We start from the raw sequence: 15559 nt of genomic DNA, 5'->3' as shown, positions 1-15559 counted from the left end.
ACAATTACATTTAGTTTAATTTATTTAATTAGAAAAATAATAATAATTGGAATATAAATCACTTTGCCTAGTTGGGGCTGCTATAGCCACATGGGACAGCCTACGAAAAGTGTCGGGTTGAATTTATTTAGTTGGTTGGTTGGTTGGTTGTGAAATGCAACAGTTGGATTGCCAGCGAATATAGCAGCCCCCACTGGGGTTGCCTTGGTTTTCTCAATTTTTGCTCGTCGTATAATAAGTATATAATAAATTGTGTAATAACTCGTATAAAAAGGTTGTGAGAATGAAAGAAGCGTCTGCTGTTTTACATATATCTATGTTTTGTATATATCTATATATATATATATATATAAATATATATATCTGCGTAGATTGGAGCGATCGGGGAAACAATTATACAGCACTGAATACTTGTAGCTAGTAGTCTAATAAATTCATACTTTTCGTTTAATTATTCGTTCTGCATTTGCCCTCTGGCCTCAATTAGCGCCCCTTCCACCATTCGGTTATTTTTCTTTTTTTTTTTTTTAGCTACTTAGGAGTGTTTTCAGATGGTGCAATTTGTTGACCAGCTATCTACAATCGTTTTCTTGGAATACATTTTACAAAAAGTCTTGTAAAAAAAATCATGCGCTGCGGGCGGGGCCACGCCCACATGCTAGTTCTACACGTATTATACACGAATTTTACAATCCTGCCGGGAGGGCAAATGCAACTTTTTGGGGCCACACAGAAAGTAAAAGCTTGAGAAGCATTTCGAAACAGGTTTTGACAAGTACTAGTGAGCCTTTAGGTTCATTTGCTGGCTGGTCTCTTTTGTTTATAGCACATATGGAGATTAGACTTTCGTTTTGTGACAACAAATATTATAAGTAAATACCATTTTTAACATTTAGCTGTGTGAATGTATGCTGTTGCGGTTTTGTGTACATTTAATACAATTAATGGGGTTTTGCCTTCTCATCTCTCCTTCTCTATTCCTCTTTCCATTGCATTTTTTTTTTGATTTCCTGTTATGTTTGTTTTGTTTAAAATTAGACAATATACAGTTTGATTTTGTTTCATTCAGTTAGGGTAAATATATAAAAAATACATAATTACAACTAATGGTTTAAATCACTTCTTTGAGACATAAAGTGTTTCATATTTGTTTTTTTTTTTTTTTACTTTTCTCCTTTCGTTCTGCCTGCAAATCCTATGGTAGTCCACGTTGGGCGCCATTTGTTTGAATCTCGTATCTTTTTAGCCCCTCAACATATTGACGAGCATGGCGACCAGGAAAGTGCCCACTAGGAAGGAGACCACAATGCACACGGCCTTTTGTTGGTCGCTAAGACGCCTCCGGTTGGAGTACAGTGAAGTAACTTTACAAACGATCCGCCTTAATCCTCCCGCCTGGGCCAAACTGGAGGATATGGCCGCCGCCGTTGAGGAGCTGGAGTTCGAAGAGCTACCGCCCATTCCGGTGTGCGGATGGTGGGCGTGGTGCATGTGATGCGAGTGGTGCATGTGGTGCTGATGCTGGTGGTGCGAGTCCGTTGCCCCGGAGATTCCACCGGCTCCTCCAACGCCGCCACCGCACGGCTGATGGTGGTGGTGGTGATGATGATGATGGTGATGCAGGGGATCTGCGCAGGCATTGAAACCAGAAAGCTCCTGCTGCAGTCGTCCAATTGCCACGGGATCTGCTCCCACGCCGCTCGCTCCACTTATTGCCGACGCACTTACCGATCGCATGTGCAGACCGTTGGTTGAGCCATTGCCGGCGGACAGTTTCCGGCTGCTTCTCTGGCTGGAGGCCATCGCCGGTGTTGCGGTGGAGCCGTGCAGGTGGTGATGACAGGTCGCCGAGCTAGGATCCAGTTCACTGGGCACCTGGTAGCGCAATGGACTGGACGGTTGACCATACAGGAGTTCTCCGCCTGCCGCTATCCGCACTGGACACACTCGGAACTGGTAGCATGTACCAGCTGCCAGATTGTCAATGGTGAATTTGGTCTCTGGACCGCGATACAATTGCCTGTAGTCATGGTTGGGCAAATTAATTGGAGCTCCGTTTGAGCTGCCACTGGAACTGCTGCTGCGTCCTTTGGGCGACAAGGATTCACCCTCCAATTCAGCTGCGCCCAAAACTGCATACTGCAATTCGTACTCCACACGATCATTGAAGGAGTTCTTTGAGTGCTGCCACTCCAGGGTGAGTTGCATTCCCAGTTGGCCAGGCAGCTCCATTAGGCACACGCTTCCCTCTTGGACAACACGAGGAGGCTTTATGTTCGCCGGCAGCGTGGCCGAAGTCTCAAAAACAAATTCCTCCGAGTAATCCCCATCGCCAGCCCGATCGGTATGGGCATAAATCCGGAAAGTGTAGCTGCTTCGCTCTTGAAGTTTGTGCACCTTGCACATGCAATTGGTGCCGGAGTAGACGGCCTGGAACTGCTTAGCCCTGGCCACATACATCTCCACAAAGTACTTGGTAAAGTCGCCACCATTTCCAGACGGATTGGAGTTTACGACTTTGCCGTTTCCGTTCTCGCCCCACTTGAGCTTTATGTAATTGTGGCCAGCACCGCTGCACTCTAAGCGAGGTGGTGCCGGAGGAGCTGGTTGGGTGGTCAGCTTAGCATAGGCACTAAAAGCTCCGGCACCAATGGCGTTGACCGCTTGAACACGGAACTTGTAGCCGGTTTCCGGCATTAAGCCACTAACAGTATAGCGTGTACAGGCATCCGGCGTAGCGATAGTTCTTTCCCCGTACTCAATGTTGTAGGAGCATATGGGCGAGCCGTGGGCCGCCGGCTGGGTCCAGTTGAGTGTGACCTCCTGGGCGGTGAACTCGTAGCCCTGCATTTGAGGAGCTCCTGGAACTGCGGCTGGCGTACATACACTTATCACGTCGGAGGAGTTTCCCGTTCCGGCTGAGTTGCTCGCCTGGATGCGGAAATGGTAGCGTGTGTAGGGCGAAAGGTTTCTCAGTTCAGCGCAGGTTTGTGGTCCCTGATAGCAGTTGTGGAATTCGGAGCTAGGCGGCTCTTTGACCTCCTCCTCCGAGTCATCTTCCTTTCTTTCTTGGCTGGCACTTTTTAGGGTGTAACTGGTCACTGGGGCACCATTCTCCTGCAACGGCGGTTGCCAACTGACACCCAGGTGGGTGGCCGACTTCACCAGCACCCGTAACTCTTCGGGAACTCCAGGAGCAGCAGCTGCTGCTGTAAATCTCATCCACTGAGACCAGTTACCGGCGCCAATCCGGTTAATGGCCCTTACCTGGGTTTCATACATGCCACCGGGTGTCAGATCCTGCGCAACAAAGTAGGCCTGCTTGCCGCGGTAAACCAACTGCGGAGGTTGCACTTGCTCTAGGCGACGCATCTGGGCTTCGAACTCTAAGATCGGAGCTCCACCGTTATACTCCGGATGCAGGAGCTTCAGTAGGGCGGCGTACGGCGAGGGAGGATCACTGCAATGCGGTGGAGGTGGAGCAGATGGTGGCACCGCCTCCGTGGTGACATGTCCTATATCGGAGTACGGACTCTGACCAGCTGGACCTTCGCAACAGGTTCGCAGAGCGTATGTGGTACCCGGCTGAAGTCTTTCGCACATGGCTTCTGTTTCGGCGCCACTGTAGATCCTTTCGAAAGCTGGCCCAGCGGCACTTAACTCCAAGTGGTAGCACAGGATCTCAGCACCACCGGAATCGCTGGGTGCATCCCAGCGGGCCTTAAACTGGGTGCCATGAATCTTTCCCTTGGCATGCGGCTTGCCTGGCCTTCCGGGACGTTCCGCTAAGGTGCGGTAGCTAACCTCCGGTGACCAGGGTGAAAAACCGGCTTCGTTTTCCGATCTCAGACGGAATTGGTAGCTGCTAGCCCGTCTTAATTGCAGGCACTCCGTTTGCAGCTCTGTACCCTTGTAGGTATTCAGGAAACCATGACCCGATTCAGCGTCCTGTAGTTGCAGCAGGAAGTCTCCATCTTGGGCCCGCCGCTCCCAGCCCAGTTTTAGGGAACTGGAACTGCTGGCCAGCAGCTGAGGTGGTTTAGGCACTGGCGGGGGATTTCCGGAGGTGCTGTAGCTGGCCACCGGAGAATAGGGACTCTGACCCGCTTCATTAACCGCCGCCAAACGGAAACTGTAGACCGTAGTCGGCTGCAGTTTTCCAATGACATAGTGCTTGGCCTTGATCTTGGCCAATTCCACAAACTTTTGCGGTTGTCCGGGCATCCTGCCCTCATCGTATTCCAGCAGATAGTGCTGTATGCTGGCACCGTTTGCTGCCGGAGCAGCCCATCGAAGGTTTATGGAGTTCTTAGTCCGGGAAACCAGTTTCGGGGGCGGCGGTTGGTCAGGCTCACAGGGTGGCGTCCGAAATTCCGTGGGATCACTCACTGTTCCCGTTAGTTTTTGGTAGTGCACCTGCAAGCGGACTAGGTAATCCTGACCCGGCTGCAGGTCTTGCACAATGCACTCGTAGGCCTCTCCTTGGTACAAGCTCTTGTACTTGCACTGCTTTCCAGAATCACAGAGGAGCACTTGGTACCGGAGCTGCCGCATATCCACCGTCACTGTATTCGCAATGGCTGGACTCTCCCAAATTATCTTGGCTGCCCGTGAAGTCACATCGATTACCTCAGGCTTTTCAATAGCTGAGATTTGCTCAATGATGCTGTTCTCGCGATGGTACTCCTCCTCATCATCGCCGGCCAGACTGGAGTTATCCTCGCCGTCCTCGGAGGTTCCCACGGAGCTGGCGCCACCCACACTGCTGCCGGCTCTCTGGGGATGCTGCGGATTCCCGTTCCTGGCCTGCGACTGTTGCTGCTGAGCCACCTGATGGGCCGGCCCCTGGTGCTGCTGCGGCAGGCGTCGTCCTTGATGGTTCACTGCATTATGGTGGCTACTGAGGTGTCCGGGCAGTGGCACACCCGGAGGAATGTTGTTATTATTGTGACCATTCAGTTCGTTGGCACGACGTGGAGATGGCGAATGCGGGGGATCTGTAGGAAGGTGAAGTATATATTAATACAATACGTGAATACGTGGCATGCTTTCGCCGCAGGATACTCACTTGACTCCCGCTGCTTCTCCAGCTTCCGGAGCAGCTTGTTGTGCTGCCGCTGGCTGCGTTCATCCCGATAATTGGGCGGCGATGGCGAGTGCGGGGAATGTGCATGTGGCTGGGGATGTGTGTGCGAGTGGGCGTGTGAGTGGGAGTGCGAATGGGCGTGTGTATGGGTGGTTGTCGCAGTGGCTGGTGCTCCTTGGGCTGCACCTACACTTCCAGCGCTTGGTGCTCCTTGGACCGAAGGTGGTGCCACCTGCTGCTGCTGCTGCTGTTGTTGTTGCTGTGGCGGTGGTGCTCCTTGGGGCGCCTGCTGCTGTGGTTGTTGTGGTGGCTGCTGCTGCTGTTGCGGCGGCGGTGGTGGCGGCAAGTGATAGTGTGGTGGACCATTGCCCGCAGGTCCTGGGCCAGGATAGCCCGCCACCGGGGTGTAGAAATGCGAAGTGCCATTCGCGCTTATCTGAAAGGTGTTCAAAATTGCACTTAATTATCAAGTTCAGCATTTAGTTGGTTACAATCTAATTTTTACTTTAATAAGCAGCGTTTTCTTCGAACCATCCATTCTTATTTGACTGAAAGAATCGAATTCCACGTCAACTTATACACGCTGGCTAAAAATATCTCGCAAAAGAACAGGCCGACGACTAAAAACAAACTGATAACAACTTATTGACTTTCGGTTTCTTATCTTTCGCAAAACGGAAGCAGACAATTTACGCGACTTCTTCGCGCACTAAATTCCTTCGACTTTTGTCTAGGTGCATTGCACCGATTTTTTAGGAACTACTAACTAGTAACGCTTAGTAACTAAACCCGTATAAATTCAAGGAACATCAAATTAAACGTTTTCAGTGGGGCTGCGTTTGCTGAGGTGGAAAAATACCACCACTCTATCAGTATTTTTTAAAACGCTTATGAAGTATGCACAAGGGATGCTCAATTGCTAGGAAACATCCGTGTTACTTTTTACGCAAAACAGCTGATTGAAAATTAAGGACATACATAATAATCATAATCCATAATAAAAAAGAATATAATTAGGTTTTAATTAAAATAATTAGGGAAGACACTCCTCATACAATAGGTAATAATGTCGAAGTATATTAAAAAATTTTAAAAATAACTGTAAAATTAAAAATCTAAATTGACAACACAGCTTTATAGTCACTAGCATTTTAGGGTAGCCAGTTTCACACCAGCCAGCTTTTTGTTTTGTCACTGCGTGGTATTCTACTGGTGAGCTTTTGTCATGTGACAACTTAGCGCGTACATTTGAAATGTAATAGTTTAGCATACGAACTGAACGCAGCTTTTCTTTAATTAAGCGTATAAATATTATTTAGAAACATGTAATTCTTTTAGGTAATTGTTCAAAAGTCAGCAATATACTCAAGAGAATTTTAAAATGTATATGATTTCCTATTTATACATGTTTGTGTAATGTAAGTAAACAAATATATTGTCGATATAGTCAAAAAAAAATATCGCTATGCCCAAGTTAATTCATTTTTTTTCCAAATGTGTTTCCATTTATATTCAAAATGATCTTAATTTATTTCAGACTATACCGATTTCCCCAGCATATCATTAAATAAATTGCTTTTCCGGATATGGGCAATTAGCCACGCCCGCATGCTGCTTATATTATCTAAAAATGACCAAAGTGGCCTAACTGATTATTGATAATTTGGCCCACCAATCGGTGTAAAACTGTAGCAAACTGTTTTCGCTGAAATTACACTAATTTCGTGATTTTACATGACCAAAGTTGGCCTCATGTGAGTTGTGCAATTTGTACACTTCAAGCGTTTCTCACCACGGTTCTTTTGGGATGATCATCAACTATGAATATACGAAAAAATATGGGTCAAAGTTAATGAGTTTTTTTTTTTGCGGTTTATGCTCGAATACAACAGAAATAAAAAAGGAGAACAAAAGAAGCCGGATTAGCAAATGGGCAAAAAAAAGAAACAGAAGATTATAACTTGTACTGCGAGGGAGTTTTCGTTTCGTTTTCGGTTTCAATGGTGCGACAGATACCGTTATTTCGAGTCAAGTTGCATAATGGATACCACAACACCGACTATGCAAATTAGCATACAATCAAATTATAAACATTTCAACATAAACACACAAGCGGAAGCTGCCATTTGTAAGTGCAGCATGCGAATTTCTGTGCTTCGAACAGTGGCGCGCGAACAAAGGGGTTTCAGATACTATGGCAAATGTGTTTGCATTCGGGAAATATTTAACAAATTTCCCTCATAGATTTATACCCATAATTAAACTTAAAAAATGGACCATCTTGCATTGCCGAGTCACATTTTGAAATATAGCTTCAAGATCTAACTCTTTTTTGGTCACGTATTTGGCAAAATGGCAAACCCCCCTGAAAAGTTTCCCATGTCTAGCCGCTGTACGCTCAAGTGTGTGTTTCTGCCGTGTGGTGGCAGCAAATTGTTAATTAAGTCAAGGAAAATTCAGCCTCAGCCAGTCAAGTCGGAATGGCGGAGTCAGCCGAGCAGTCACCGCCGGCACTTTCATTTCAGCAACAAAGCGTGACGAAGCCACATGTGTCCAAGCTGGAATCCGAATTTGAGTGCGAGGCGGATGAAGTGGTTGCCCGCTGCATTAATCAAGTTTTCCACTGGGAAAATGGCATTAGGATTGGCGGGTTATGTAAAATTGTGATAGCCAGGTTCAGCTCAAGTGGAGTTCAATTAAGAGTCATGAGCAGCAATGCTGCCAGCAGCGGGCACGACCAAGCTGCAACTTTTAGTGGCTTGCACTAACTCAATTTGGGAAAAACAACGACTAAAACCTACAAATTGTTATGCAAATCGCCCGTTTAGTCGTCAGCATAAATGCAGCATTTTTGAAAATATTTCTTCATCTCTATTTTAAAACTCCTCTCGCCATAAATATGGTATAGATTTAACTTCTTTTTGATTTGATTGCTTTGCAAGCAATTAAATTTTAATTAAAACGATGAACATACATAATGCTTGTGAAGTTCTTTTATTTATGTGATCGATGTGTCTACTATTTACAAATAAATCAGCGACAAAGTGTCAGTAAATTAAAACCTCACGGAAAGCGCGTAATCGTTGAAAATTATAGAATTCACAGTGCAATTAATTCTGGCTTTAATTGAGCAATTGATAATAATACAATAAATAACCTAAAGAGGGGGAGTTGGGCAATAGAATTTCAATTGCGCTAGGCGCTAGCCCAGAACCGGATTTGTAGTCTGGTCAAGTCACGAACTGGGGGATTGTTCGGGGAATCTGCCTCATCTTGGCCAGGCATTTCCAGCCATGGAAATGAAAACTATTTCAATTTTGCTGTGAACTTTTTTACGATTTCTGCACATAAAAGAGATGAGAGCAATGTTTATGCTGTACAATGAAATTGTTATTATTAAATTATTAGACATAAGTGGCGACGGGAGCAACAGTTGTGGGTCCGAAACGTGATGTGACTATGTAACGCTCATCTGCTTTGGTTAACAAGCGTTTTTCTTTCTCGCTCGTCTACATTTTGCAAATTAGCAAGGCAATTTAACTGGAATGCAGCAGCCCCAACTTTGAACTTGCCATCTCCATGGGAGCCAACTAGTTCTGCATGTTAATAGCCGAAATAAAACAAAAGCAAGGAAATTTGTAGCAGTGAAATGAAACAAGAGGAAGGAAAAGGCTTTTTTTTAAATATACCTTTTGATCTAACTTTTAATGACCCCTAATCAAATAGCAAAGCCATAGAATCATTTTTCCGTAAGCTTCAAATTTGTGACTCACCACTTTAATTATTTGTACGTGTAAATGCGTTATTACTCTATTAGCTTGGTTTTTAATTGTTAGAAATACCCAAGAAGTCATTTTAGCTTAACTTCAAAAAATGACTTGAATAAATATTATGTTTAAAAAGAAGGTATTTTAGGAATGGGGGAAGGGGGTAGTGAAAAGAGAGGAATCGAAAAGGATAGGTTTATCTTTAAAGTTCACTTTACCTTAAAAAATTACCATTTACCTGACAATCGTAACGCGGTTACTTTCTCACAGTTGGCAAGCAGCTATTCCCAACTGGCTAATTAGCATTCTGGCCAAACAATTTCGCAGAACAATTGTCAAAGCTCACGCCTAAATGACAGCTCGCGAAATGCAATGAAACGAATTCGAACGATAAGCACACTGCAACCGAATGCATTTGCCATTCAAATATTTGCGCACGGTGACTCAGAAATTGAGCAACGTAAATGGGACTTTGGAATTGTGCGAAATGAACTAATTAGTTATGCAAATTTCACGCTTTTCCCCTCGGCTCCCTCGAGTTTTCCCTTACAACGTAGAACGGCGAACAAACAAAACGATATTGCTGGTGAAAAACACAAACTTAAGCCAACCGATGAATAAATAAATTATAAACACAAAAGCACCGACAGCTGGCCAACTGTTTTTCCGCTTTTGTTTTTGTTTAAACTTTACTTAAATTGTTGTTATTGTTTAGGTAAAAGTTTACCCATTTTAGCCATTGTTTCGACCCGGTTCAGCTTCATAATGCATTTGCATCGAATCCGAATCCCGAGTCGGGCTGAAATTGAATAGTTAGTTTACAGTTTTCAGTTTTCCAGGAACCACTTCACCCGGATCCAATCCGGTTTGTTTGCCGCATACGGCGACATTTGGTCAATAAATTATTTTTACAGACGCCCCCAATGCAAATTTCGCTTTTAAATCGAATAAGCATCAGGGAATTATTGCTGTTGATTGCTGGTTGTTCGCTCAATTAGCTGTCAATTAATTGATAAGCAAAGGAAATCCGCCAATGGGCTGGAAATGAGATACTATTTTCCATCTATTCGATTGCAGATAGTTTGGGATTCGTGTACTGTTTTCCGATTCCGCTTAAAACGTGCTTCGATATTGATTAATTCAATTACAGAATGTACTATTATTATTATGAATTATTTACTTTAGGCTTGAGAAATAATAAATTAAATTTGTACCTCCAGTTCTAAACTCTACTTTTACATATATAGAATTTCCACAGCTTATGGTATAATAACTTAATCTTGTGATTTTAAACATATCTACTTACGAATGGCGCTGGATGTAGGTGTCCCTGGCCAGGATGCAGTTGCTGGTACTGCTGCGGCGAGAGCATCACGTGGGTCAGCGTTCCGTTCTCGTTGACGTACTGCGGCACCTGGACGGGCACCGGCATCGGGGGTGGAGGTCGGTTCTGGGAGACCATCTGAACGGCGGGACCTGTAAGTACCGAACGAAAAGGGGGACAAGTTACTTAAGATTCCTCAACGAGCGCCAATATGCTGATGATATGAGCAAGTGTGCGAGTGCGAGTTCGAGTGCGACTATCTCGCAGATACAAAATGGTACTCATACATGTGCCGTATAGTCATGTATGAGGGCACAAGTTAAAGCAGGCGACAGCTGGCGCCAGCGAGGCGGCAGCCAGATACGCGCGAGAAAGGACTTGGGGGGATTCAGGACATTGCCAGGACAGCCATTGCTGCTTTATGTCAGCGGCGATTTCTCTGTGTTTGCTTAATGGATATCTCTCTCTTCCTAGCCGACTCTCTGTCTTTTTTTTTTTGGATGTGTGCAAATATATATGCACAGCGAGGAATTGATTACTTAGTTGTGGCACTAAGTAATAAGTCTTAATGTATTCGGATATATAAAATTATGTTAAATTTAAAGTGTGATAGTATGCATATGCAGAGAAAATCGAATTATTTATAAAAATCTTTATATATTAATCTTCTAAATAGCTTCAAATACTTTTTTCATTGCATTATTATTTTCTTTCACCGATTTTCCTAAGTGTATACATTTGAATATGTATGTTTGTGTTTGCTGCAGCCAACAAATGCTTGACAGAGTCTGCCAATTTCTGGCTCCCTCGTCGCCTCGAACTACTCAACTACGATACGCATACGCACCGTTGCCCAATTCCGATTTCAATTGCAATTTAAGTCTGCCCGATGATTAATATCCAGCCCGGCCCAACCCGTGCATTCCCGTGCCGCTCCTGTCATAGGCACTGCGCTGCACTGCCCCTCTGTCCACTCGATAGTTGGCTTTAATAAATGTGTGTTGGAAACATAGAAATCTCTAGAGCAAACATTTCTTGGCAGCCTCACTTCGTGAAGAGAGAGAAAAATCGAGAATTGCGGAGTGAAAGAGAGGGGTGGACAAAAGAAGTTTTCGGGGTTCTTGGCAGGGCATCCGAATCGGAATCGGAATCATAGCCTCAGCATTGTCTGGATCTGTTTCGGGTTCTGGTTCTGGTTCTGGTTTGGCCACTGTCATTAGGGCGAGGGGAATGGGCGGCTGGCGAGGGATAATACTAATATCAGAGCTACCATTCCACGGCCATTTCCATTCCATCTGGGGATCCATTTCAACTGCAACGTTGTCGCATGTCATTGCCACAGAATAAACGACAGCAGACCGCCCCGAAAGCTGCCCCCTCAAACATTTAAGATATATTTTGATTTGTGGATTTGTATTGCTTTTCAATTCCATTCCTCTTCTGTTTGCCGCCATCTATTTTTTTTTTTTTTTGGCTGCAATGCGACGAAGAAAATAATGGAAAAAGCTAAAGACTGCGAGCGAGCAAACATTTGTTAACTGACGATGTCTGGTCGAGATTAGCGCATAATTCGGTTTGATAAATGATAAGGAGACCAGTCTCGTTGATACAAATGTATTTCAAGTGAAATAATTGAATTATTATTGGTGTGTTCTTATAAATACCGTGATTGAATTAACATGCTTTTCCGGCTCACGAATCAAAGAACACAAGTATTTTCCTTATTATTATAAATTATGAAGTATTATGAAATGCTGAAGTATTAAAGCCTTAATATTGGCCCCACTTGACGCCCTTCACTTAAATTCCCACGCTTTATCATACCCATTAATATTTAAAGCCCAAACAGAAAAAGAGCGAGTCAGAAATCCATGTTCATCATAAAATGCATTCCATGTTTGCACATCAATATGGATGGTTTAAAATGCGATTCCCAGCTGCAGAATTGCACTTTGCATGCCGGGGCACGTAGGAGCAACGTGGCCATGCCCACTGGTGGCCCATTTTCGGAGTTTTCTCCTTCTATTTACCACTTCGTTCGACGGGAAAAGCCATGACTTCTAGTTGTTGTACCCGGTACTTGTGGAGTAAAATGGTACACTAGATTCGTGGAAAAGTAGAAACGTGTTACCAACAGAAGAAAAGAATTCCAAACGTACAAAGTTTTCATAAACTTTATCAGAATAGCGAACTAAGTTATATGAACACCAAGATACAGAAGCAAGGGATTAAGCATGCAGATATCTATTCTTTTCGGTAAATCTTTAATTAGTCACCATCTACAAATACCAAAAACAGCTAAAGTTATTAATTTGAAAGGTTTAGTTTTATGTGCAACTAGCACTGAGAATTATCCCTCAGCTTAGCACATTAAGAGGTATTTCAAGCTCGGCACTCGACTGCTGCTTTTGCCCTTCTTGTTGTTGTTTTTTGTGCGCCTTCTGTTCTGTTTCGCTGGCTAAACAATGCAGAGTTGCATTTTTTATGGACACCACGCGGCGTATGCGTAATGTTGGCAAATGGATTGTGGGGAGGTTATCGTGTGGTTGAGTGTGACGAATGCGGCAGTGTTGGGTTGGCATGTGAGGCAGGTAGGTGTGTAGGGGATTCCCCCGCTCCGCTTTGATAGTTAAACTGTAAACTTAACGGTAATGCGCCTGTTAATACGCTTAGCCATGTCTCGCACTCATTCAGGCCGAAAATGCTGGGCCCCGCCGTTCAATCATGCATTAAATGCCATCCGCCGGCAGAAATTACTAGACCAGTCCCCCCCACTCCGTAGTCCCCTTGCCCGTAGTTACTTCATCTGCTCTTAGGTGTAAAAATGTTGGTTTAGTGCGCTGACGCATAATGCGACTGAAAAGCGGACAACCGATGATGGCTGATAAACTGAAACCAAGAGTTTGCTCCCGCCCTTCCCCAATACCCGATGCAGTTAATCATTCCGAGTGAGTAAGGTAGTGGAAAATGGGGGGTTTTCAGGGGCCGGAGAAGATTGTCTGGCCAGGAAATGCACACCGTTCCGAGAGCGAGATAGATGGCCAGTGAAATTCCCCTCAAGTGTTAAAAGGCAGCAATTAGTTGGGCGAAACGGGGCTGGCTTCCGAGTTTGCGGGGGAAATAGCTTATCACTTGGCCAGCAGACAGACAGTTAAATTAAGTACTATACTTCAGCGACAAAACCTCCTCGACTTTCTCCGCGAGTGTCTGCAACTCTTACTCAAACTTAATTAATGCTAAACTGCTTAAGGAGCGATTTGGGGTTGGGGTGCATGAAAAGGTATTTTCGCCAAGGAAAGTGTAAGTTACCTAGAAGTTCTAAGGAGCTTTTGAGAATGTATAAACTTTTTAGGAAATTATAATAGTAAGTTAAGAAAGAAGTTTGAAAAGTTTTTATATATGTATTGGTTTAAACTTTTGAACAGGAACAATAGTTTAGATGGGTAATAAAAGCCCTTTATTCGTTGAAAAGTAGTTGATGTATAAATTTAAGATAATCACAAGTGCAATGAAACCATGGGTTACATAAATGAGTGTTATAAGTACTTAAAAATGTCTCGTAACTCAGGTAACAACCCTCGCTGGGTCCTCATCAGCCACTTTAATTTTCTGCCCCGATGCGTTGACCTTGTCCCCTGCACGCACCCTTAACCCTCGTTGGCCCCCTTAACCCCACCATTTCCTTGCCCTTGGTAGACAGTGTCAAAATAAAGTTGTGGCCCAAACGCGTTTGGGCTAATTGCGAATTGTTATTGCTTTCCTGTTGTTACGCATTGTTGAGCCACCCATTCTGCAGACCTCAGTTTGTCACTTGTTCAGTTAGTCAGTGTCGCTGCTTCAGGGTCAGGGGTCATGGGTGAGGGCCGTTGTCTGGCAGTTTCGATTGTTGGCAGCACGCACAGGCATAACACGCACCAAATGCCTATAAAATTAATAACAATTGGGTTAGTAGCCAAAAAGCAAGACTTCAGTCAAGGAAATTCCAGTAGACATTTCATCCGATTGAATGTTTTGTTCGATTTGCTGAAGTGAGTTATTGTCGAGGAATTCATCTTATTATATGAATAATAAGATTCAAGATTCCTTTTGATGAACGCCCAGGGAGTTGAATAAACTTTCGATTGTCTTGAGCTTGATTTATGATTCTTTTCGATTGGCGGATATGCAAATGATTTCCACAGGGTGGTGTCAATTTGATATTACACTATTGATTGCGAAAGTTAACTCCCAAATGGCTTTTCTTCCATCGCTTTGATGTTCTCGATAATTACCCACCAAATCTAGACCAGTTTGCGGTTAGTTGGCTCATTAAATCAACACTTTTCCTCACTTATCTCTAATTCCGATCTCATGATAATTGCGTGTCTCTCCCATTCTCTTTAATTCACAGTTTCCCTACGTAACCCTCTTTCCCCTTAATTCGCATCCCATCCAATTAACGATGCGTGCGTAATTATCTCGATAATTATGATGAAACAAAATACAGAAAAAAAACAGCTTTCGCAAAATGCAATTAGAGCAGAGCACTCACGAATTCCATCATGGAAAGCTCTGGCAGAAAATTTCTTTAAGAGTTCTCTTCACTTTGTTCACGACATCGCGCATTAATTGCGCATACGCCCCGTTAAACGCTTGCCCACAAATCGAAGGCAACAAAATGCTCTAAGACTCATTGATTGATGGTTTGTCGAGGGGGTGAAAAATGGCGAAGGGGATGGGCGAATAGGGGAAGTTGATTTCCCACGCGGACGAGGAATGTGAGTTGGGGTGGCGCCACCTAGCGCCATTTGCCAGTCTGCACGTGTCGCACGTCCTGTTTCACAACTTCACTGAGCGAAAATATGTATTATTTGAAAAATGTATAAAATATTTAACAACTATGTTGCAAATTAAGCTTAATGAATATAGGAAATATAGCTTCTTTTCCAATTATACAAATAAAAAGTTTGTTTTGAAAGGTTTTCAAGGCCAGTTTCAAGTCCAGGCTACCTTTTTTCAGTGTCCTTAGAGGCTGCCATTTTATTTGAATTTCCAATATCTTTGACGAGGCAAACACACAGCCTCTGTCTGCTTTCCCCCCCGTCAGGCAAATATTGGCTTTTTGTATGTCACCTAAGTGAAGTCCTCATAGAGAAGCGCAAAAATGGCTCGACAAAAAGTGAATAAATGAAACAAAAAGCGTTGAAATAGACGTGAAATTTTGGTGTCACCAGCCAGGGGAAAAACGGGCGCTTTGCCGAACGAAGGCGTGGCAGCCAGATGTGACCGCCGCAGTAACACCCACACATCTACACCCATTTCCATTTCCCAGGAGATGTATATGTACATTAATGTCTGCACACATACATATTTATATATGCGAACATTCAGCCCGTCAACACA

General features: G+C 44.1%; 1 protein-coding gene across 4 annotated transcripts in view; it reads right to left on the bottom strand.

Moving 5' to 3' along the window:
• Positions 1–9: 9 nt before the first annotated feature.
• LOC6732532 (fibronectin type-III domain-containing protein 3A) overlaps positions 10–15559 on the bottom strand; it is a 121588-nt gene continuing 106038 nt past the window's right edge. For 3 of the 4 annotated variants that reach the window (XM_016180221.3, XM_039298443.2, XM_039298444.2), the window contains 3 exons: positions 10160–10329; positions 5069–5522; positions 10–4997 (listed from right to left, as the gene is read on the bottom strand). In XM_016180221.3, the coding sequence (XP_016025182.1) occupies positions 1243–4997; positions 5069–5522; positions 10160–10329 (4379 nt within the window). In that variant the 3' untranslated portion in view covers positions 10–1242. Of the gene's footprint in view, positions 4998–5068; positions 5523–5591; positions 5946–10159; positions 10330–15559 lie in introns of those variants that run through there. The other variant, XM_016180220.3, reaches the window with a different exon arrangement.

This window comes from Drosophila simulans, chromosome 2L (genome assembly GCF_016746395.2).
Source record: "Drosophila simulans strain w501 chromosome 2L, Prin_Dsim_3.1, whole genome shotgun sequence".
In the NCBI taxonomy this organism is placed as follows: domain Eukaryota; kingdom Metazoa; phylum Arthropoda; class Insecta; order Diptera; family Drosophilidae; genus Drosophila; species Drosophila simulans.
The sequence above is the reverse complement of the archived record's forward strand: the minus strand, read 5'-3'. Positions and strand labels throughout refer to the sequence as shown.